We start from the raw sequence: 23,883 nt of genomic DNA on the forward strand, positions 1-23,883 counted from the left end.
TTAGCGGGCTATTTGGGAGTTCAGATAACATCGGCCAGTACCGCCCATGTCCACACACGATAAGATATGGACAGATAATGGGTGATACCGAGCATTATGAAATAATCCAGTTGTTACTGACGTTTAGCCAGAGTTGTACGCGCGGGAAATTAGACATTGACACTTAGTTTTTTTTTGTGACAGTGAAGCGTGAGTGTTTAGTGTTTAAGTGATTGTGTTAATGGATTTATGGTAAGATAGATCTTATTAGAAATTTAATTAATGATAATAAATATAACTTGTGAACTTAATGAAAATTGATATTGAACAAATAAAAAATATTTTTTATTTATTAAACCACATAACCGTTGACCAACTTTTTAAGCGTATTTATAAAATTGTTAGATAACCTGTAATTGAAAAGCTAGTACTGGAAACGAAAAAGGTTTTTTAATGATATTATTGTTGAAGAATAGACCTCTTTTGTATACGCCTTAAGAGTGACCCTAGGTTCGACTCCTAGCGAAACAGGAATTGTCTGAAGGAAGATGGAACGTAGAAACCTGTTGTTGTCTTCTAATTTATAAAATATTAAAGCCCTATATTATACTTAAATTACTAATTCATTACTATCATATGGCGAAAGGCCATTTAACATTATATTTAAACAACTGAATACAATATAAGATCAAATCTGTTAACTTCGTCTGAATTAAAAGATATAAACGCGCGTGCAGTTTGGAGCGCCATCTTAAAAAAATCATCTCTTCATATAAATAAAAAAAATGTACAAAATTACGAGAATGAAAGTACTTATAGAATTCTTTGTTATAAGGCCTTTAAAATTTTGCACAGCAGATCTTGAAAAAAAAGACAATATAAAAATTAGAAGAAATTAATATATGTTCTTCCCTGAAGAAATGGCTTGTCAGCGACAAGTCCACCCATTGTCGCCTTAATGATTTATATTTTCTGATTGTTTTATTAATAAAAATAATAACTAATTATTCGCTCAATTACGATTATAAGTTGTAAATATAAAGAAAAGCTTTTGGTTGTGCCTCAGTTTTCTCAGATTCTGTTTCATGTATTTTCTCATACGCAAGTAGGTTATCAGTCTTCTATGCCTGACACACACCATCGACTGCTTACGTCTCCAGTCCTCACGATGTTTTCCTCCAATGTAGCAAGTGTTAAATCGCTACATAGTCGAATAGAAGATTTACTCATTCACAGTGTTGGCTTATGGATTATGGAATCACCAACCTTAATCGAAAATACAAAAATAATTTAATAAAATATACTGAAAACTAATCTCACGGATACATAAATGACAATACAATACAAAGGAATAATAAATTATTATTTTATATTATAATAATAATCATAGTATTGTCTTTTGTTAACATAACAGCTTTTACACATTGAAAGAAAACACTTTTTTACCGGATTGAAGCTATGTATTATAAACTTATAATTATTTTACATATTTTTTTCCGACGTTGACCATGCACGCTGTAAAGCACGCGAAACATAGCTACAATCAGGTGAAAAAGTGTTTTCTTTCAATAATAATGATAATAAATATTCCGATTAACATAGCTTTTACACATTGAAAGAAAACACTTTTTTACCGGATTGAAGCTATGTATTATAAACTTATAATTATTTTACATATTTTTTTCCGACGTTGACCACGCACGCTGTAAAGCACGCGAAACATAGCTACAATCAGGTGAAAAAGTGTTTTCTTTCAATAATAATGATAATAAATATTCCGATTAACATAGCTTTTACACATTGAAAGAAAACACTTTTTTACCGGATTGAAGCTATGTATTATAAACTTATAATTATTTTACATATTTTTTTCCGACGTTGACCACGCACGCTGTAAAGCACGCGAAACATAGCTACAATCAGGTGAAAAAGTGTTTTCTTTCAATAATAATGATAATAAATATTCCGATTAACATAGCTTTTACACATTGAAAGAAAACACTTTTTTACCGGATTGAAGCTATGTATTATAAACTTATAATTATTTTACATATTTTTTTCCGACGTTGACCACGCACACTGTAAAGCACGCGAAACATAGCTACAATCCGGTGAAAAAGTGTTTTCTTTCAATAATAATGATAATAAATTTTTATTTTTTATTTATTTATTTATATATATTATTTATTATTTTATATAATTACAAATACAATGATTATAATATATTTGAATCTGGATTAGACGACTTTGAGATAAACTCAAATAGTCAATGCACTATCGAACTTGAGGTTCGTTGATAATTTCAGCGTTTAGCTTAACTGTATCAAATAATTGTAAAAAATGAATTTTATAAAATACCTTTTAACAAGGAATTTCTCAATGTATTTACAGGAAGATATATTTATTTCCAACACATACATACACGATATTTACAATATTCTTAATCTACATACTAATACAGAATAATAATTAAAAATATTAATAAACAGAAAATAAAAACAAATTAAAAAGTTTGGTCTCTGTGGCAGTGTACCTTTATTTATTCGTTGAACGAGAAAAGCACCAGCTCTAGTGTCACCGGTACTATCTACCAGGCACCAACTTAAATCTTTAATTAGCACCTGTGCACTCGAATCCAAAAGTCTCTACTCCTAAAAGAACAAAACCAATGTCTAAGGATTATTTTATTATTTGCCGTCTGCTCTGCGATCGCGCAAGCTTATGTAATTGAATTATAATTTATTACTGATCTCAATAGGTCAAAATAAAGACAAACAATGTAAGGAACATTCAATGGTCACGTGACCATAATTAAAATCTTAAATAATGACAATAATACAAAAAAGCAATATATCATGTTACGGTAACAATATTGACGTTTTATCATCTGTCTCTTTTTAACAATGCGTAAATACCATTAAACAGAAAGAGACACGCTATCGCAATGTAAATACTTGAAGCTAGTCGTAGCAAATTTACCTGAAGCAGTCTTGGTCTTCAAGTGTGGTTTGTTTGATCTTTTACAAGCCTGGTTGTTGTAATGTCTTGTAAGAATACCTAATTAATAACTTAGTTTTGAAGAAACGTGGAAATGTTTAATAACCAATCCATTTATTAAGTAATAAAACACACACACACACTAACTGAGTGATTTTTAAGGTACTATTTGCCGCGCGCACTATGTGGAACCAGCTGCCCACATGTATTTCCGAACCAAATCGCCTTCAAGATAAGAGCGTACGAATTCGTAAAAGGCCGGCAACGAATTAGCCTTTTGACAGTGTGTGTCAGTGGTGGTCTCACTTAACATGCTTTCAATTCTATAAAGAAAAATACAAAAATGACTAAATGTGGTCATTTTAACTAAATATCTTAGCCAACACTGCGTTCTACTTCAACCGTATTTTCATACGAAACAGTTCCTTTCAATAACAAAATGGCAGTGGTTACAGTTAATTTACATTCATTCGTTTATATTTACCAAAGATACACACACTTAAAAATTTTCTACAAACATAATTATATTTGGAAAAGATACATTAATTATTAGACTACAAATACATATGAATATTCCTAATATAAGTATTGCGCAATAGTTTTTTTCGTCTAAAACCATATTATAAGTAACGATATTTATATGCATGTGCTATAGCGTGAACGTCTTTTGATTGATTGTGTATCGACAACAGGCACGTGACAGTTTCCGTCCGCTGAGTTCACAAGAAGTGCTTGTTATGTCATTAGTTTCAAGGTGTAGGTATTTACAGTCAAACCTATAATATATAAGCGATGATAAGTGTGAGTTTTCAAGGGAGCGCAATCTCATTCTCGCTTTTAGAGGTTTCTCACTAACCCAAGTTTCTCGCTAATGCAGGTAACGAATCACAGCAAAACCAATGTTGTAAATATGTAATATCGCAACGTTACTTAGTTCCAGGAAAGTTAAGAATGAGTCATAAAATAGCAGATGTTAAATTTGTCATTCGTTACTGTATGTAATATATTTTTATTGTAGCTATAGTTAAATAATCCTCCTAAATAATATAAATAAATAAAGCTCGACTGTCACTCATAGAGGTGTGCCTCGATAATTGTCAGTCTCACTTACGAAGGTGCATCAGGGATCGTTTTTCCCTGTCTCTTTTTATGGTTTATGTTTCTCGCTCATCTCAATGAGGTTGAGGTTTTGGTAGCTTAAAATGACGGGTCCCGGCTATTTTCTCTGAGTTTTCTCACTTATCCAGTTCTCACTTACTCAGGTTTTACTGTATATATATAATGTTTCATAATTGTAGAATTATTGGTGTCGATATTAATGTGTAGTTCTATCGTATTAGTATTAACTATTAAGATATAATTATTATGTGGGAAATATATATTCAAACTGTCAACGTGCCTTGGGCCTCGGTGTTCTTACTTATCCTACTAGAACATAACATTAATTAAAACTCTTTAATGAGATTGATTAAGGTTATATATATTTGACGATCACGAATGGAATGTGAAACAAAAAACCATCACTCATTAATTTATCCAGATCAGCCTGCTGTGTATCAAACATATTTTCAGTCGGATTCCATAAAGTATTGTCTATAACAGCGTAACTAGGAAAAATCTGACGAAGAGTTTAGAGCCCTTGTAGCCACAGCCATGACTCCTTCTCCTCCCATACAAAGCGTCCTCGTTAGTTGTGAGCTGCGATACTGCGAGTTACTGCTTAGGAAGATGCATGGATCTAGTGTTGTCTTTTGTTAACATAGCTTTTACACATTAAGAAAACACTTTTTAAACGGATTGAAGCTATAATGTTGAAGCAAAAACCCGTCATCTTTTAGTCGATATCAACTTCGGAGCAATAAATACAGATAACACAACTTTCTCTACAGCTGTGATACTTTTGACATTCAACACCTTTTGTCTTCAGTCACCGTGACCACGCACGCTGAAAAGCACGCGAAACGTTAGAAAAAAATTCCAATTATGTAAATAATTATAAGTTTTTAATAATAATACATAGCTTCAATCCGTTTAAAAAGTGTTTTCTGCATGGATCTGGTTAGTGCCTCTTACTTTTTTATGTCATTTTCACGCACCTTTTCGTAAATGATTAACCTCCTTGCAACATATGTGATGTTTGAGAGTAACACAAATAAATACTAAAAAATAATTATATTTGTACATTCACCTACTTCATATATTAGTAAATCAAGTTTAATTAAATATGATAGTAGATAAATGCTGAGATTAAAGAGTTAATTAATTGATAAACTGAAAATCACTTAATAATGCGATTGTGAGTTTAATAAAAGCGTGACGCGTGCGTCGACACGCGGCTTAGTACTTGTAGATAACTATTATGAACCTATGATAACTTTTCCTACTGACAATATATTTTAAATATAATTTCCAGACTATATGTGGCCATTTTAACTAAATATCTTAGCCAACACTGCGTTCTACTTCAACCGTATTTTCATACGAAACAGTTCCTTTCAATAACAAAATGGCGGTGGTTACAGTTAATTTACATTCATTCGTTTATATTTACCAAAGATACACACACATAAAAATTTTCTACAAACATAATTGTTTTTGGAAAAGATACATTAATTATTAGACTACAAATACATACGAATATTCCTAATATAAGTATTGCGCAATAGTTTTTTTTTGTCTAAAACCATATTATAAGTATGCACATGCATATAAATATCGTTACTTATCGAAACAAAACAAAAATAATTAAAGTAATACATGCGTGATCTCTCCAAACGTTAGTGTAAGATTCAGACGAAGATTGTGTATGAATAAGACATCCATAATAGACTTATTGCACCCGTACGGGAGTCGTACTGTGTCGTACATTAGAGACTGCGTTCACATCTGAAATATACGAATAATATGTACCATCATTTTACTTTATTATTATAAACAATACATTTAAATGGTATAAAGTGTATAACAAACTTTCTTCTTTTCTCTCTTTAACATAGAAGTTACATAAACTGTTAACTTAAAAAAATATTAACGTTATAATTTAACGAGAACGTTTAAAAAGCACATTTTAAGATCGCGCAAAAACATGGCGGATAAACGCAGATTTTTCTACACTACCGAAACATTCACTGGCCGTTGACTACCGAAAAGCGAGCACTAGTATCTCCGTCATGTCAAATCTATTGCAAACGTTAATACACGTAAAGTATTTATTAGATTAAACTATGATTCAGTATATGGTCAGTATCGCTTATTCTTCTTCTAATGTAGTTAACATTATTTCCGTGTAAAGACGAACGTAATTTTTAAAGCTTTATTGATTTCAATTAGCCTGATAATTTTATAGCCTCTAGAAGAGAACCATTAGCTAGCAGTGCAATCTTTTTAATGTTGACACTACAGTTACGTCTTTATAGTTGGACAGTAATCAAATACATTATAAACCTAACGTCTTGTGAATAAAATTACATAGATTGCGTAACTGCTATTGCTGTTCATTTTTCTCTCTTAGAAAAAATCACATTAGAGTTATAATTTTCTGATTGAATACATAAATTACTTAAAGAGACTCTTGAATCACGTGGCTTTAAAGGCCTTAAAGACTTAAGTGGTCGCCTGTTAGATAGTATTGAGCTGGTGCCTTCCTCGCTAAATAAAGAAGTGGGTATCGCAATTTAGCAAAATGCTATTTTAGCCTAATCTAGTTCTCTTTAATCTAGTTTTAATCTTCTATTTATCGATTTATAAATATTATATAGGTTAAGAAAATTTTCATAACTGTTTATTTGTGAGTAAGCAATAAATATTAATAGAATGATGTATGAGAACAGTGTTGCCTAGTAGCGACTACGACTCTTATTGTCGTTGACATTCTCTCTGTGTGTATTTAACATTCGCACGAACGATGAAGAAAAACATCCTAAGAAAACCAGCTCCGTAGACCCAAAAACACGACACAGGAGGCTGTTTACCTACTTGCCTATTAGATTGACAAATGATCATATATCTAAGGCCCAGACCTAAAAAGATTGTAGCGCGACTAATTTATTTTTTAGATGTATGAATTGTCATTTTTTTGTACACTACATTACCTTATACAAAAACATACATATTAAAACAGTCATATCAATTAACTAATGACTAAAATTATAATGATTTACAGAAGGAGTATGTGAATCAAAATCACAATGTACCAAGACCAGGACTCTGAGCACATTGACATCGACCAGGACGAAAGCAGATCGAACAGCCCGAAAATGTTCTACAAACCAGAAGAGAAGACTGTTATAAGCCAGAAAAAATCCTTTTGCATCGACGCGTTGCTATCGAAACACGACGAAAAAACCCAGAAATATATGGCGTTGATGAACAAGAATTATATACGGTATAATGATTACCAGGAGAGTCATGAAGGGTTTGAAAGGGAGAGAGTCAGTGAGAGTCCTAAAAGTGGGAGTAGCAGGAGTCTGTCCCCTGGGTCTGAGGAAGGGAATCGATCTGAGACCTATAGTCCACCGATATCGCCAGGTGTTGAGGGGGGCAATGAAGATTTTGAAAGTTATAGACCAGGTAATTTATTTTCTAAAATTTTGTCTGGATTTTCACAGTCTGTTTTATCATTGTCTATGGAATGATGACAGTGTTTTTTTTATTGAAATTGTTCGATAATAATTGACATTTTTGACATTAGTTATTTTCTTTCATCCAGTGGCGCTACAACCATCAACTTGGTATACATACTTGTTTAATTAATTATTTTTCTTGCCGAAAGTTTAAACGTTGAGATTCGAACTTACAACCTTTGGGTTATGAATCGAATAGGACAACGAACGCCAAAATATGTTTCCTTTCAATCATCAAACCCAGGACCTCTGGCGGATATTAATTTTATTTATTTATTATTGATTAATCATTAATATATTTTCAGGAATCGTACCAAAACCCGGCCTCCTTCCACAAAACCCAGCGTTAGTAGCAGCTCAGTCTGCTTTATTCAACTATCCGCAAATGAGTCCCATGCCCCAGGGTGGGCCAATGCCGTCCGCCTTTCATCACCCCGGGGACAGAGTCCTCCATCACATGCAGTTGGAATGGCTCGCCAGGACTGGAATGTTTTACCATCGGATTCCGGAGTTGGGAGGTCAGTTAATAAAATATATTACAGTTAAATATTAACTATTAACAGTAAATAGACTCCGTGGCTTAGTGGTTCACCCGAAGATTTTGTGTTCAGTTACCAACAAAACTGTTACTGATCGTATTTTATTAGTCGTAGTAGATCATAGTTAAAATCCCGCCCATAGCTAACACATTGACAATTGACAGGTGTCAAATTTGCACAGAGTATTAACGCTGCGCCCCAACCCTTCATTTAGTGGACTAAGCCTGCGGCTTGTTTGATTTATCAATTGAGGAATACACACTATAAACATTGCTATTGTGCGCAATGTTTTGGGTTGCCACCCGAGCGTAAAGTATTTTACTACATCAGACAACAACACCAGTTAAGTATACCAGAAGAGTATTTAACCCTTGGCCTCAGACGTCTGTATCTTAGGGATCAGCCGTCTGTGTCCGACATGCCGTCGACTTTGCCGGTTCTCTCACGATATTTCCGGAGCGGAAATGCGCACAAAACAGTCCATTGGTGCTAAGCCGGGGTTCGAGCCTAGCTCTAGGATGTCACTGGCCAACACATCGTCATTATTTGTATTATTTTAGATATAATAATATATTTATTTATTATTTAAAAAAATATAATATTTTTATTATTACAAAGCATACGTTAAGCAATGTTTCGTATCGAAAATTGTTCTACCATACTCCGTAACTTCCAATATCGACAGCGATACCAATACCGACGATATGCTTGATAGTTCTTAATATCCATAGCACTGTTTTCAGCCTTGGAATCGCGCGGAACTCTAAGTCATCGGAATCGCTGTCGGAATTTGTTACAGAGTAAGGGCGCTGAAATCATTCAAAAAGAATCTACGTTATTCTTTAAACGGCCACATTGGGTCCACTAAAGTGTAAAAGAGACAAAACTATTAAGTTACAATATTTTCAAAGCTAGTAATGCATTATTTTATCCCTTTGATCAATTATAATGATAATTATAAAGGGCTGTCACAAATGAGATAATTGTTACACAAATAACATGTGCGTCTACGCGATTAGCTTACATTAAACATTATAAATAAAACGCATTAACACCCCTCAAATAAATATAATCTATGGAATTTATCGTACTTAAATAAAATGCCCGGTGACCCTCACTATTAGTTAAGTTTGGGGGCGGCTGTTAAGCGTAGAGATGGCATTTTTATTCAAATCACAGTGACTAGTGTGGCCTAGTTCCAAATTAATAATAATACTCAAAGAAATAAATTAACTTAATAAAATTTATATGACTTTTAAGTATGTAAAATTATTAAAATTGAAAAGAAATACATAATTCAGTGGTGCTACAAACTTTTTGGGTCTGAGCCTTAGATGTTCATGATCATTTGTCAAACTAATAGAAAAGTAGTAAGTACCTCCTGTCTCACACGCTATCGACTTTTTGGGTCTAAGGCAAGCTTTCCTTATTCCATCTTCTTTCGAGCGAATGTTAAATTGGTACATAGAAAGTCCATGGGAGTATAGCCGGAGATCGTACCTTTTCAAACATCGAAATCTATCAAAATACCTAAATTAATCTGTTTAAATTCAAAATGACTGCCATTTTGACACATCTTACGTTATCAACTGATAAATACTCTCCCTTATCAGTAATAAATAGTACATTTTCGAACGATCTATTGCCGTCAGTTCTAAATACCATAATCGATCATTTACTTAAATTTTGACATTTACTTTGATTGATTCACTTTGATACTTGAGTTTTGTATGAATTTTTGGTTTATCCTTAGTCACGTGATACTTGGTTGATAACACGAGATAATTTACGAGACAAAACTTGTATTTCCTATGTAAAATATAATATAATATAATAGTATTTGTGATCGGCAGTTATATATATCGGATTATCTCCTTTTACCTTAAGTACTCTTTCGTTTCATATTGTTTAATCCTGTTTACGCTATAAAGAATAGAGACAGATGAGTGTTCTGGCTAAAAGTTTGCCATTATACTTATTTATTTATTATAAATCGTTTATTAAATATAATAAATTAAGCTTAAACATTTTAATTAACAAATTATTTAATTTAACAGTAATTGGTCACAACAATTCTTGTCCAACCACACACACGTGTCAGGACACGTGACTCTATCTATCTATTTGAATACAAACGAAATCAGGCATCGTTTCGTTTTTAAATTTTAACTTTCTCAATATCTATAAACACGATTGGTTTATATTTTTTTTAATTGTGCGTTTTTAATCGATATCAATTAATTATTGTCATCTTTCTTTGTGGTCAAGGAACCATAAGGTAAGCAATATAAATCATAGCGCAACAACCTTATTAAGTCGGTGATAAGCCTCCTGTGCCTGAGACACGACGTCTACTTTTTGGGTCTAAGGCAAGCCGGTTTCCTTACGATGTTTTAATTCACCGTTCGAGTGAATTTTAAATGCGCACATAGAAAGAAAGTCCATTGGTGCACAGCTGACTATCGAACCTTCAACCTCAGAGATGAGTGTTGCACGCAGAAGCCTAGGCCAACACTGCTCAATTATAAGGATTTAGTAGTAAGCATAAATATTGCCATTATCAAGATAATTATGTAAGTTCCATACAAACCTATTCAAAATATTTAATAATTAAATAAAAGTTCCCTCCATGCTTATGTAACTAAACGCTAGTGATGCAAAATAGCCAAATAAAAATTATCGACGACAACTCATGGGGACACCATCTGTTACAAATTGAATAATTGTAAGAGATGTTCCGTCTCTTTCGCACATAGAGGAAAGATAAGGATAGCAATAGACTGCGGTTTTTTGGCAAGTGTTCTGCTTGTTACAAGGTTTTAGGGATTTTTGTATTTATTTTTATTCATTTATCAATTTGATATTTTTAAATATAAGTTTGAAAATAAATTATTAAAAAACAACAATACCATACAGCTTTTAAAACAGTGTTGCTGTATTCAGGTTAATGTCGAATTAACTTTCTATAACAGATTAAGTTTTAAGTTTTTTAAAAGCCTTAAAATCACTTTTAATTCTATTGAATTGTGGAGAGAACATTTTATTATACACAACAACCTTTATTCGAGTACTACATAATCAGCACTACACTAAGTCCATGTCATCCTCCAAATTCTTCCACTTGCATCCTCGCCACCATTTTCCAATCCTTCTCCGTTATTATCCTATCTTCTGGTGGCGTGGGCGGCCATTCCAAGTAAGGGTACTAACTACTACTACTAACCTAACCTAACCTAACCTAAAAATGCGGGCAATGTGACCAGCTGATTTTTATTATATTACGTAACCTAACTAATCGAGCCCAAAGCTCGGTGGGGAAAAAGACACAAATATATTCCAGCGAGGTTCAAACAATATTGTAGAAGACAAAGAACACAAACAAATAAACTTTATTAATTAGTCCCGAACAAATTCAATTTAAAAATTATGTCGTCATGTATTTCGTGGGTACAGCTCCTTTGAGAGCGGATTTTGCACAAATCGCTATTAGTATTTTTTTTAACAGGGAGCAAACGAAAGGCTCACCTGATGTTAAGTGATATTTTTTTGTTCTAGAAATAGATTCTAAACTTCTTTCATAGTTAGTTCATATGTACGGAGAACAATACAGAACAACTACGAATGAATAACAATTAATGTAATCTAAAATAAATCAAATTTTAAATGTAAGAATTAAAACAAAAATATTGTATTGTATGAAATCCCACTTTACGATGCTAAGGACTTTTAATGATCTACGAAGAAGTCAAAGTTTAAAAGAAACTAAAATCAATTTTTAATGTTAAATCAATTATTACAGTACAGGGAAGCAAATGCAAACAAACAATTGAAACAAAAGAATTTAAACGAATAAAAAACAAATTAATGCAAACGGACAAAAGGCTCCTCTGATGTTGAAGTTATTGAGAGTGTCCGAGTTATTGATAGCACTCTCAATGCTAGAGGCATCCAAGTGCGGACTATTAAGATTTTGTACGTTCAAATTGGTTCGGAAATACTTCAGTGGGCAGCCGGTTCCACATAGTGGTGGTGCGCGGCAAAAACTGCCTTAGAAAACGCTCAGTTGTGGAACGACGGACGTCGAGGTGATACGGATGGAATTTAGTATTCTGTCTCGACGACCGATGCTGTAACTCATCTGCAGCAGATGCAGAGAGATTAATATACGGTTAACTCAAAATAACTTAAATCGCAACACACATAAAACATAATAATAACACAATGTTTTTTTAAAAAGATTATTATTAAACTATATAAGCAAAAATTACGAGGACTATAGGTGACACCTACAAATTGCGCTCACTACGATGACGTCGTAATCTGAAACTCGCTAACAAAGTATTTCCAATCAAGCCTACATACCTAAGACTTTTCGAACTTTACCCGGGAAGGTGGGTTCCTTTACTTCGCATTTCGTTCCCTCCACTCTCCAGAGAGCTTCCATCCTGACCTTCAGGCTTATGATCACTCCGCGACGGCCCAAGCCGATGTCCAAGTCTCGCCCTTGCGCTAGTCGCGGGAAATGCCTATTCCAGCCGAACATCGCTCGCCAAAATAGCCCGGGCTGGTCTGTCAAGGCCTTCAAGGCCAACAGCGACATTTCCTTCAAACGAAATAACCGCTGTTCCTAAGAGCCAATTAGTGGTTGGACTAGTGGAAGACCATTAAATTGGAAGAAGACACCTTCCTCCACAGGACGTATAAAAAAAGAGTCAAGTTGAAATAAAATAATAACAGTAAGGGCACACACGCCCTAAGCCAATTATCAGGCAGCAATTTATTCGCACAAACAAAGCCTCCGAGCGGCCCTTGACAAATTAGATATAGAAGTGCTGTGCTGAGTTGTCGATAATTATGTACTGCTGAAACCTAATAAGATTCGGGCTTAATAATAATATTGCCTTATTGATACATTTATATAAACTAAGAGGCTGTAGTAGTACATTTTTGTATTTAATTGAATTTTTAATACGCCATATTTAAACTCGGACTTTTCGATTTTCCGAAAATGATCTTGTTTTAGCCTCTCCAGATTAACGAGGCCCTACTGTAGTTCATTTATGCTGGTAATTTGATTTTAATATCAATTTTAACTAGTTATAACTCATGGGTTATATGAACGAAATTCCCCAACCAATTTTACTGGTCACACTCTTCCCAGTTTTACATCGTGGGTCCGCCAACTCCATCATTTCCACCAACAACCTGGAAATTATAAATTTATACATTTTTGGCAAGGAATTACAACTTCTCTATCACACCACCCCCAACGAATTTTTATGGTGGTTTCCTGCCCCAGTCCCTGCAGGCGATATACAATACTTAAACTAAACATTATGTTATATGTTAAACTCAATTTATCTCTTAACAAAAAACAATAATTCAATATTAAACGTGTCGAAGCAGCGAAATATGAATTTCAATGCATATCATATATTATATAGCGATAAATCATGCACATCACTATTTGACCGTTGGAGTTGTCGCAAAAAGGGTGTATTTTCTGTACTACAGTGATCTATTTATTGGGCACCCGTGGCCACTCGACTGGGTCTGTGATTTATTACGCCACTGAAAACTTGACCCTTAGTTTCCCGTTCTTCAATGTACCAGCGTATTGAAGTGTAGGTATACATTTTTAAAAATATATTATTATCCGATATGAGAGAAGTTTAATGAAATACCCGCAATTTTTAGACATGTTTATCATCACAAGGAGTTTTTATAGTTTTTCAGTGAATGCAGTCTTTACAGTTTTAATTAATATCCTATAACTCCTAGTTGGGGCAGAGGGCGTCGAAGTAAGTCTTCATCGTCTTCGGTCTTAAGTCTTTCCGGCTCTCTTTGTCTCAATCTGCAAATGTACCAGGTTTGCTTGGGACGGCTAAGCTTTCCTTGCGGGTTCCATAACACCTGCTTGGGGATATAATCGGAATCTCTTCGGAGTGTTATATCCATTTCCACTTGCGTCGCTTGATCTCCTGGCTTTCCCTATATTCATCAGGGATAACATACGGTTCTAATGGTTTTGAATTTTTTAAACTATCTTTCCTCTTTGTAATTGTAGAAAATGGCGCGTTACTAAAATCATTGGTCTCTATTTAAGTGGCAATTTAACAAATGATTAATTTAAACTATTTCGCACTTGCAGTATACAAACAACAATAAAATGGAGGGTAGACCCCTGCGAATCAAGTTGGGGTGGCTTAGAGATCCGTTGGCGTATTGTTAATATTATTATCGCATATCTATATCACGAACGACCTGCATTGAAAGGGTTTTTATTCAAATTAATAGAATTGTTTTCTAGAGAAGTGGAAATTTCCAAAACTTCGCAACGGTAACATGGGACAGACATAATCCTGTACGACTATTTAAGGCTTCTGAATCTTGATTCTCTGAATTACGACACGAATTATTAATATTAGTATAGAGAGAGAGATTATAATATATTAGTATAATCTTAGGTAACGCTCACAAATTACCTTAAAAAAGTAATGCAATGGATATAAAAATATACAGCATACGGAACCCACAATACTAACCAATTTGTCGCCCTTAACTATAGCAAGTGCAGACATATGATGAGGTTGTACTAATTTTATTGGTTGGGGTTCTAATTTAATGGTCCATTGCATTAATCTTTTGGGCTATTACTGTAATTTATTAACTTGATATATTTTCTATATCGACATTTTTTGTAATAAGGCAAACATTCACATAGCCAGAAGGCTCGCAAGTGCGTAGCCGGCCCTTTAAGAATTGGTAGGCTGTTTTCTTGAAGGACCCCAAGCTGGTCGGTCGGTTGGTTCGGAAATATTTCAGTGGAGGTGGTTCCACATAGGGTGGTGCGCGGAAAACGTGATTGTCAAGATCTGGTTCTAATTCTGATTGTGAATGTTTAAGTTCAAGGCAGCATGTTTGAAATATTACAATTATTTAATCTGGTTTAGTATACAGAAAAGTATAATATCTATATAAAATTATGTTTGATATTCGACATAATTCTTGGAACCCGCAAACTATCGAATATAGATATTTTATAAAAAAAAAAGGAACCCAATCCTTTACGTTATATCAAAATCATAATTTGTGAAATAGTAGAAAATATCAAAGCAAAATTGTCAAATAATTCGTGCGATCGGGTAAACACATTCTCACAAGAACTTGGAAACATAACCTAGAAATAATTTTATTGAGGGAACCAAATCTTTTAAATGACTTAAATTAATATAAAACAGAGAGAATAAAATATTCATTGGTTTTAAATATTCTTTCATTATCTACTTTTTTGTAAATATCAAAGGGTATAATATGAATTTAATCGCCTGAAACGCCGTCATCAAAAATACCTAGATAATTATATTTATTAATTAAAAGGATTATTTAGTATTTTTTGACACTTGCTTCCTAATTATTATCATTATAAAACAATGCCTATTTATAACCTATTAAGAAGAAGATATGTAATAAGATAAATATAAAGATATAATTTGGGCCTGGTAAGATAGTACCGATGTCCAGAGCTGGTGATTCGCTCATCGAATAAGTTTCGCAATACAATGACGAAATACTGCCAGAGTTAAATACCGTTATTGAGGTTGAATGCCGCAGGGACCAAACTTTTTAATTTTTTTTTTTTTTATTAATATTATCTATGTAGGTTAAAAATATTCTGTATTATAACAGTACTTCGAGTACATATAATGATGTGAAAATTAAAAAAAAAAATTATTTAAAATTCGAATTAAGTTCGGTGACGGTTGTTGTATAAATAAAACACTTTGTTTGATTTGGGTAACAACTGACTTTAATGGTTTAAAATATGAGCTTATTACTAAGATAACATTAGGGGTTGACTAACTAACTTGACTTATTAAAGACTTACGTTGTCGGACATTATCGAAAACGAGAATGTTAAATTATGAGTATGGTAAAAACTAAAGGACTCATATTGGCTTCAAGCTTGCGATGATTGAATACATTTTGTTTACGCTTCTACTTATTTACTAAAAACTTAACTAATGTTTGGTTGCATAACTCCCGATAAATATATTTTCTATTTAGTGTATTTACTATTGTTAAAAATATATGTGAAACATTGCCAATAAATTAATTATTAAATTACAATAAAGAATGAAATTAATATTCTGACACATACTCCTATATAAATACTGGGCCCATAATATAACTCCTACAAGATATTATGTGTCAAATATAATACATTAAACAAGACAATAGAGTTAACACGCTCAGCAGAGCGTAAGTCTGCAATCAACCTTATTCGATTGTCTCTGCTCGCCTTACGACTCTATATTGTTAGTCTATGTATTGTATGAAATTAACTCCTTACAAAATCGAATATTATGTACTAAGAACTGAATTAAGCTAACTGAATATTGTACACGACTTAGTTCAGAACAATTCCGAGTTTTGCGAAATGTGATTCTGTCTCTGTGCAAGTAACATTAATCTAAACGTAATATCAAAAGATGACACAGTTTTTCAAAAGAGCTGTGTTAGCCAGTTCTTAATAACAGTCTCGTGCTGGATAAGGTGTGTCCTGTTCAAACTGAGACTGAGGAAAGGTATAATCAATTTTTTGTATGTTCAAGCATATATACTATAATAGTAATTATATACAAGAATTTCCTTTTAACTCTTGAACTTCCTGTTCATTAAGACAGATTTTATTACGAAATTATAAGCATTTTTATTGTTTAATACTGTGAATATCAAAAAAATATTGTTATATGATACTTTTTAATGACTTTTAAAGCCATTACATTCTAAACATTGTAGGTACTATTGCGCGCAATGAAAGGCTTGGGGAAAGTGTTTTGTTACCCGAGACATTTTATACATAATCCCGCTTGTTATGAAAACCATTAAAATCGTTTGTTATTCTAGGCCTACATCGCGTATATTTCAATAAAAACATATTATGACCGTCGGATCAATAGCCGATATGCCCAACAAATAATTTGTACAAGTCACGTTCCGTACACATTCGTTTTAAAATTCCACTTAAGCACGATTTTCTGTTAGCTTACCAATGCGCGCCATCTTTAATGTCGTTTTAATTTTAATAATATTGAATCTGTGGGCGAGTTATTCTTGTTTTTATTCTTATGTGGTCGTGAACTTCGTAAATGATTTAACATTCAACGGTTTGATTTATTAGTAGATCCATAGTGTTATAGAGTTTTAAAGGTGAGCAGTTCTTATCTAAATAATAGTTAATTGTTACATTTATAAAAATACCCGTTAGCATAGCTTTTAAAATAACAAACAGTAGGAAATAAAAGTTTAACTTAGCTCACTTCCAGCCTGCATCAATTCGAATTTAATTTTTAAACACTTACATTATAATATGTTTGTTTAATTACATAAAAGTAAGTGTTACCTACTTTTAAAACACTTAGAAACCAATGACAAAAAAAATATAAAAAGTATTTATAACAGCGAAATAATATTAAATAATATTATTAAATTACCCAGCAAAGTGGCAAACGTCACAATGACATTTCTCAAATGACAGATGCGTCGAGGATTTAGGCGGGAATTTATCGGCTTGTGCAAACACGACCAAATGTCGCATTCGAGCGATCCTGTTAGCCTAATTGATAATTATCATTTTTATGGGCTTAGCGCTTGGTATTTGATAAATACGTTCGGTGATTTTGTGTTTAATTATGGCAACGCGAATAATTTGTGGTACAACATATAAACGTGGCCAGACTGTGGAAACCAATAGTAATCATTACCGTGTGTTACCAGTAAGTTACCATTTATTTATTTGAAACTTAAAAACTAAATTTTTACGGTATGTAGATCGTAGGCAAAACTAACTGAAACCAATTATTTTGCTACGAATCGAAGAAGTTCCGAGATACACGCCGCGGAAACGATTCACAAATAAATAACATTGAATTTAAAAAGTAAAACGGGAAATAGTGACATATATGTGTCACTATTTTAAGAAACACAAAAATAAACAATCTCACATTTTAATTTATTCAGCGGAAGAAGTTGAGTATAGCTATAAGTCATATCAGATAATATATTGTGTCAAAAAATATAAATACAATCACGACTTCACACAGTTCATCTAAAGTTTTTATATTGTCGGACTTATGTACTAACTACAATCATATTGTATTAAATATATTATTTAGGCCATCCACCAACCATATTCTACAAGATAGTGAGAATTGCAAAACAAAAACAAAGCGATACATCCCCAACGGGAATGAAAATAAATTAATCAATCCGCTGATAAATTAGGCATGTAATAATTGGTTTTGATAAAAATTATCATTTGTGAGTATTTGTGATTTGTTTGCGATAACGAATTAATTAACTTGTCAGTTTTTTTTCGTAATAGCGGTACCTTTTATAAATTTGATAAGAAAGACGCTTATTATTTTTCATACTTATATGTCCTTCTTTTACCTAGCTAACCTTTTTAGTAGCTACATACAAACATATGGAACTTTAGACTATGCTATCCCATAGACTGTTTTTGGCATAAATATGTTATATTTTTCAAGTTTGTCTCTTCAAAAACCTTCCGACCTTCCAACCAACCTTCAGAGTTTAAGTAATAAATAAATAAAAATTACTCGATTTGGTTCAGCCGTCTTCGAGTTTTGAGCTTAGTAACAATTTCTGTAATTATTTTTTTATTTATATAGATAGATAGATGATATACAGCCCAGCGGCAAAAGTGAACTTAACCCTGAGTTTGAATCCCGGCTGTGGCACTAATAGATTTTTGTTTATATATTATTTTTATATAACGCAATGACTTATTGGTGAAGGATATTATCGCGTGTAAAACGGCTCCTATAAAACTCTTTAAAAAAATTAAAGAAGCAGATGTAAGCACACCACAGACCGCTCGGATACTGTTATTTCATCGTGGTAGTGAAATTAGCCTTTTCAAATCTTCATACAGACGGTCACCGACAGTCCCTCTTTCCCTAGATAAAATTATATATAAAACAATTTCCAGCACATAAGCTGGAAGTTTTACCGTCGGCTTTAATTCTTCGAGAATAAATGAAAATGACATAAAGATTATTCCTTGGCAACTTACGTGGATTAAGTGAACGAAAAAATCACTTAGGCTCTATTTGCATTTGTGACAAAAGCAGCCGACGGAATAGGCATTATGTTTTCATAAAGATAACTTTATTTATTGATTATCCAACATACAGCTTACCTTTACAATTATTACTAATACGATAGAACAAGACTTTTTAAGGCCGTTAACGCAGTCGCGAACTCTCTGGCATTGAGTGTCAGGTGAGCCCCCTGCCCGTTTGCCCCCTGTGCTATAAATAAAAACGATAATAGCTACACCTGGATAAATGTACATTGTGTATATATTAATGAATTGCTGTTCGTTTGTCTCGCTAAACCTCGAGAATGGCTAGACTGATTTGGCTAGCTTATAGTTTTTAGTTTATTTTTTTAAGGGGTTGAACTTTTGTTTTTAATACGGGTCGAAAGAAGTCAGTCAACGACCCTGATTCTTTTAAGTTTGAATTTATAAAAACGGAGGATTATCTTATTTAATTTTTGGAACCAGTTTTTGATCTAAAGAATATACACTGTACAGCACGCTTCCTCTAGTTTAAATATATTTTCAACATCAGACCTTCCTAGTTTCCTAATCAGATAACTGTTGGACAATCAATAAATATCGTCAAATACATTTATGAAAACCTAATGCCTAGTTGAGGTGCTTTTCTCGCGTCAGTAGTTTCAGTACCAATTTGGATTGCTTTTATTTATATATTTAACAAAATTTTCTCCACTCAGGCGCTCCACACGCACTCCTGGGGAAGACCCGCCGGCCCCGAACCGCGTTCACCTCACAACAACTTTTGGAACTCGAGAAGCAATTCAGAATGAACAAATACCTCTCCAGACCGAAGCGGTTTGAAGTAGCCACTAGTTTGATGCTTACTGAAACTCAGGTAATATATATTACAATCTTAATATACAGTAAATTGCCAATAAAAAAAATACATAGATAATAAACGTATATATAAAATAGATTAATTCATGTTTGTGGTAAAACTAATTTCTAAAAGCTGGGGCGGCCGCAGAGCAAGCGTAAAATAATAAACGGCTCAAATATAAGAGTCTTTCCTTCAACTTCGATTTTGTCTCCTTTGGAGTAGACTCCAAAGGGCCATGGGGTTCAGGTGCACAGGCGATAAAGCTTTAAGTTGGCGCTTGGTAGATAGTACTGGGGTCACCCCAGAGCTGGTGCTTTCCTCGCTCAACGAATAAATATCGCAATACAGCGAGGAAATGCTGCCAGCGTTAAAGGTACACTGCCACAGGGACCAAACTTTTTAATTTGTTTTTATTTTCTGTTTATTAATATTTTTGATTATTATTCTGTATTAGTATGTAGGTTAAGATTATTGTTAATACTGTATATTTGATTGTTTTGTTTAGTTTTTTTGAATAAACATATTAATAAATAAACATGTACTATGCCAAATTATAATATTATTTGTAAGCTTTAAACGCTGTATAATTTTTTAAATAAGTTTAATATATATTTGGCGTCTGACAATTTTATTTGTTATAAAACCCAATAAGTATGAGTTAATTTAAGTTATATAATAATTTAATTTAACAATAACAATTGAATGGATTCTCAAAAAAAATCGTCCAATCTTTATTATGTTCCTTTATTTTTTTTATAATTCTGAATAAATAAGAAACATAAATGTAAAATCATAATAATTGATACAGTTATCCATTGGTCCAAATTGCTCAACAACCCCGGAGGCTGGATAAAATATTTGGTTTGTCCATAAAAAATCCTTCAGATACTTGTGTAAGGGTCCACCCTTTTACCCGTAGAGAAAAGAGATTGCTCACTAAAACAACGTCATTTTGACATTTACGAAATGGCGGCAACCTGTCAAGTTGAACGATGCTCGGATTTGGAACAAATGCTTACAAGATTATAGGGGAGGGAGATTGCCATAAAGGTTATTGTTCCCCGCGTTTTATGTCGGTTTAAAGATTAATCTCGGCGTTTTTGATATATGATAGCAGGATTCACCAATAAAATATGATTGGATTCAATCCTAGCTAAGTTTTTTATAACAATGTTTTTTTAACATAACATACAATAACAAATTCCTTTGTATTTCACTATGTAATAATTTAATTAATTTATTCTTTGTTCCCAGGTAAAAATATGGTTTCAAAACCGCAGAATGAAGTGGAAGCGCTCGAAAAAAGCGCAACAAGATAGCAAAAGCAAGGACTCGCATACGAACGACGAGAAAAACAAAAAGGAGGTTCTACCCGACCATGACAAACCTCCGCAAACGGCGGGCGATTTGACACCAGCTGTCAAACCTCCTCCCCTGTTAGACAGGGACAGGATGATCGCGTTGGAAAGGGAACGAGCGATGGCAGCAGCAAACTTTAATTCGAATTTGGAAAACAATAGACGCGGGCTAGTTATGCCAAGCCAAGATGGCCGACCCGGGATGGACATGTTTAGGCCGTATGTAGTATGAAATTAAATTAATTTTTATTTGTTAATTAATATAAAACGTTATATGGCCGGAAGTGTAACGGACAAAAAAAAGATTATTACATTATTTACAGAGATTTTATTAGCGAGACAACCTTAAACTGACCACGCCTTCTGCACTCAATTTATGTAATTAAATCGTTTATGTCCGTGAAAAGTTTATTTAAATAATTGTCAGATTTTTACGCGCCATAAAAATGTAATGTGAAAATTTATACATCGAACTTTGTTTTTAATATTTTTTCAACACCTTAATACATATTTAAGTCGTCAATAATACTATGTACAGTATTATTGTATATAGATATAAAATATTAGGTTATGTTGTGTAGATAATAAATAATATAGTAATTAATTTAAAGTGTACCTAACCTACGTATGTTTAAGTATAAATATGAACTGATACAGGCCAAAAAATAGTTTAATTATTAGTAAATGTTTAGTGATAAATATTATTTTTATTTTGTATTATATTGATAAACAGTTTAATAAGTTCGGATTTTTAGGTAAATTTTGTCCTTGTTTGTAATTTCACATGTATTCCATAAATATCATTGATTGATTAAAAGCACATGTAAATTTTTATGTTCTGAGGAAAACAGTGTTTATAAACAGTGAACTTGTCACTAGTTGAACAATAAGTCAACTGTATAAAATTTGATTTATAAAGTAATATTTTTAATAAAGTATCCGGCCTTTAAGGTGCTTTTCTCTTGAAGTTACCTAACGGTTGGCAACACTTACCACAGACTCGTATTCAAATAGCTTCTGTGACGTTTTTTGTAAGATTCATAAACAAGATCATTACGTCAAACTCCCGACCTCAATGATTTATCGGATTTTGACATAATATTGAATTTGTTCGCGCTGAGTTCGTTTCTGAATATTATCCTCGGAAACGATACTTAGACGACTTCAACCTATACCAAGCGAATAAAAAGGTATTCAATATTTGGAATAGCCTTGATAATATTGTTCAACTAGTTCTTGTATTATTATAACAATAATTAAAAATATATTTGTGCCATAATTATGATTCCCGATGCTTATATCTTTGTGTTTTTGGACATCTTTGATCAGTATTATTTCCTAGTATTAACTGTACAAGATTTTACGATAAGATGTGTATTATAGAAATAAAATATTAAATTGTCTTTATCGTTTTATTCTCTTTTCCAAAGGAATTATATTATTGGAACCTATATACCTATATTATAAACCTGGGGAGAGATAATCGTTTTGGTGGTAAGTAACCCAAACTAAAACCTTTTTCCTAAAAAACCTACATTTAGAGTCCGCGGAAAGAGATTAAAGGGCCAAATTACCTTTTTTGTTAAATCGACAACACTATTAATTACGTCATTATAGTTTGACAGTGATCATCTTTATAAATTAAAAAAAAAAATCTATAGTTTTTTTGTATGTCTAGTGATTGATACCGCCGCCCGTGAACACTCACATTGCCAGAACCCTCGAGCTGGTTTTAAGAATTAGTACGCTTTTTCTTGACGGAACAGACGAATTGGGTCGAAAATACTCATAAGTGACGACGGACGTCAAGGTAAAACGGGTTGTATTTCGTATTCTGCCTCGACGTCTGATAACGAAACTCAGCTAAAGGTAATTCAGAACAACTCCTGTGAACACTATATATGGTAAATGCGTTAGAAGATGCCGATCTCGCATCTGTACGCAACTCGCTCTTTTCGATAAATCACACGACGCGTCACAAATAAGAAAATATAAATGATCACGAAACAGATACTCCTGTATCTTTTGAGACCTGGAAGGACCTATAGACAAAACCAGTGACGGTTTTGCCTGTAAATTAATGGATAATAAATCAATTAAATCTGAAAATTCATTTGTGTTAATAGTAGGCATTAGAGCTGTCAAACCTACTTTGTTCCTATACGACATCTTTTTTCAAGTAGCACATTACATTGACATTGTTTATAGCGAAACCTAATCTCTCGAAAAGGGCACATATAACACAATGTATGGAAATAATTAATGAACTGCATAGATTAACAGACGTTTTAATTTACAGTAGAGTGGACTGACAAAAGGTCTGCTTCATGTCAGTTCAATACTGTAAATTGTATTTTTGTAAATATATAAAATCTATCAGATAGTAATGTTGTGTTGTTTTATCTATGGCAAATGT

General features: G+C 33.0%; 1 protein-coding gene across 1 annotated transcript; it reads left to right on the plus strand.

Annotated features, from left to right (window-relative positions):
• Positions 1–134: 134 nt before the first annotated feature.
• LOC123717294 (homeobox protein Hox-B4) lies at positions 135–21,903 on the plus strand. The gene is made up of 5 exons (XM_045673214.1): positions 135–231; positions 7,139–7,545; positions 7,904–8,116; positions 19,967–20,124; positions 21,364–21,903. Exons 2-5 carry the CDS (start codon positions 7,164–7,166, stop codon positions 21,697–21,699), a joined length of 1,089 nt encoding a protein of 362 aa, XP_045529170.1. The 5' UTR covers positions 135–231; positions 7,139–7,163; the 3' UTR covers positions 21,700–21,903.
• The last annotated feature ends 1,980 nt before the right edge of the window (positions 21,904–23,883 follow it).

This window comes from Pieris brassicae, chromosome 12 (assembly GCF_905147105.1).
Source record: "Pieris brassicae chromosome 12, ilPieBrab1.1, whole genome shotgun sequence".
Taxonomy (NCBI): domain Eukaryota; kingdom Metazoa; phylum Arthropoda; class Insecta; order Lepidoptera; family Pieridae; genus Pieris; species Pieris brassicae.

What these genes read in the sequence shown, in the direction of transcription:
- LOC123717294 (XM_045673214.1), top strand. Translation starts at nt 7,164, where the DNA reads ATGTACCAAGACCAGGACTCTGAGCACATTGACATCGACCAGGACGAA. An exon ending in TTTTGAAAGTTATAGACCAG is followed by an intron (nt 7,546 to 7,903) that starts GTAATTTATTTT and finishes ATATATTTTCAG; the next exon opens with GAATCGTACCAAAACCCGGC. An exon ending in TGATGCTTACTGAAACTCAG is followed by an intron (nt 20,125 to 21,363) that starts GTAATATATATT and finishes CTTTGTTCCCAG; the next exon opens with GTAAAAATATGGTTTCAAAA.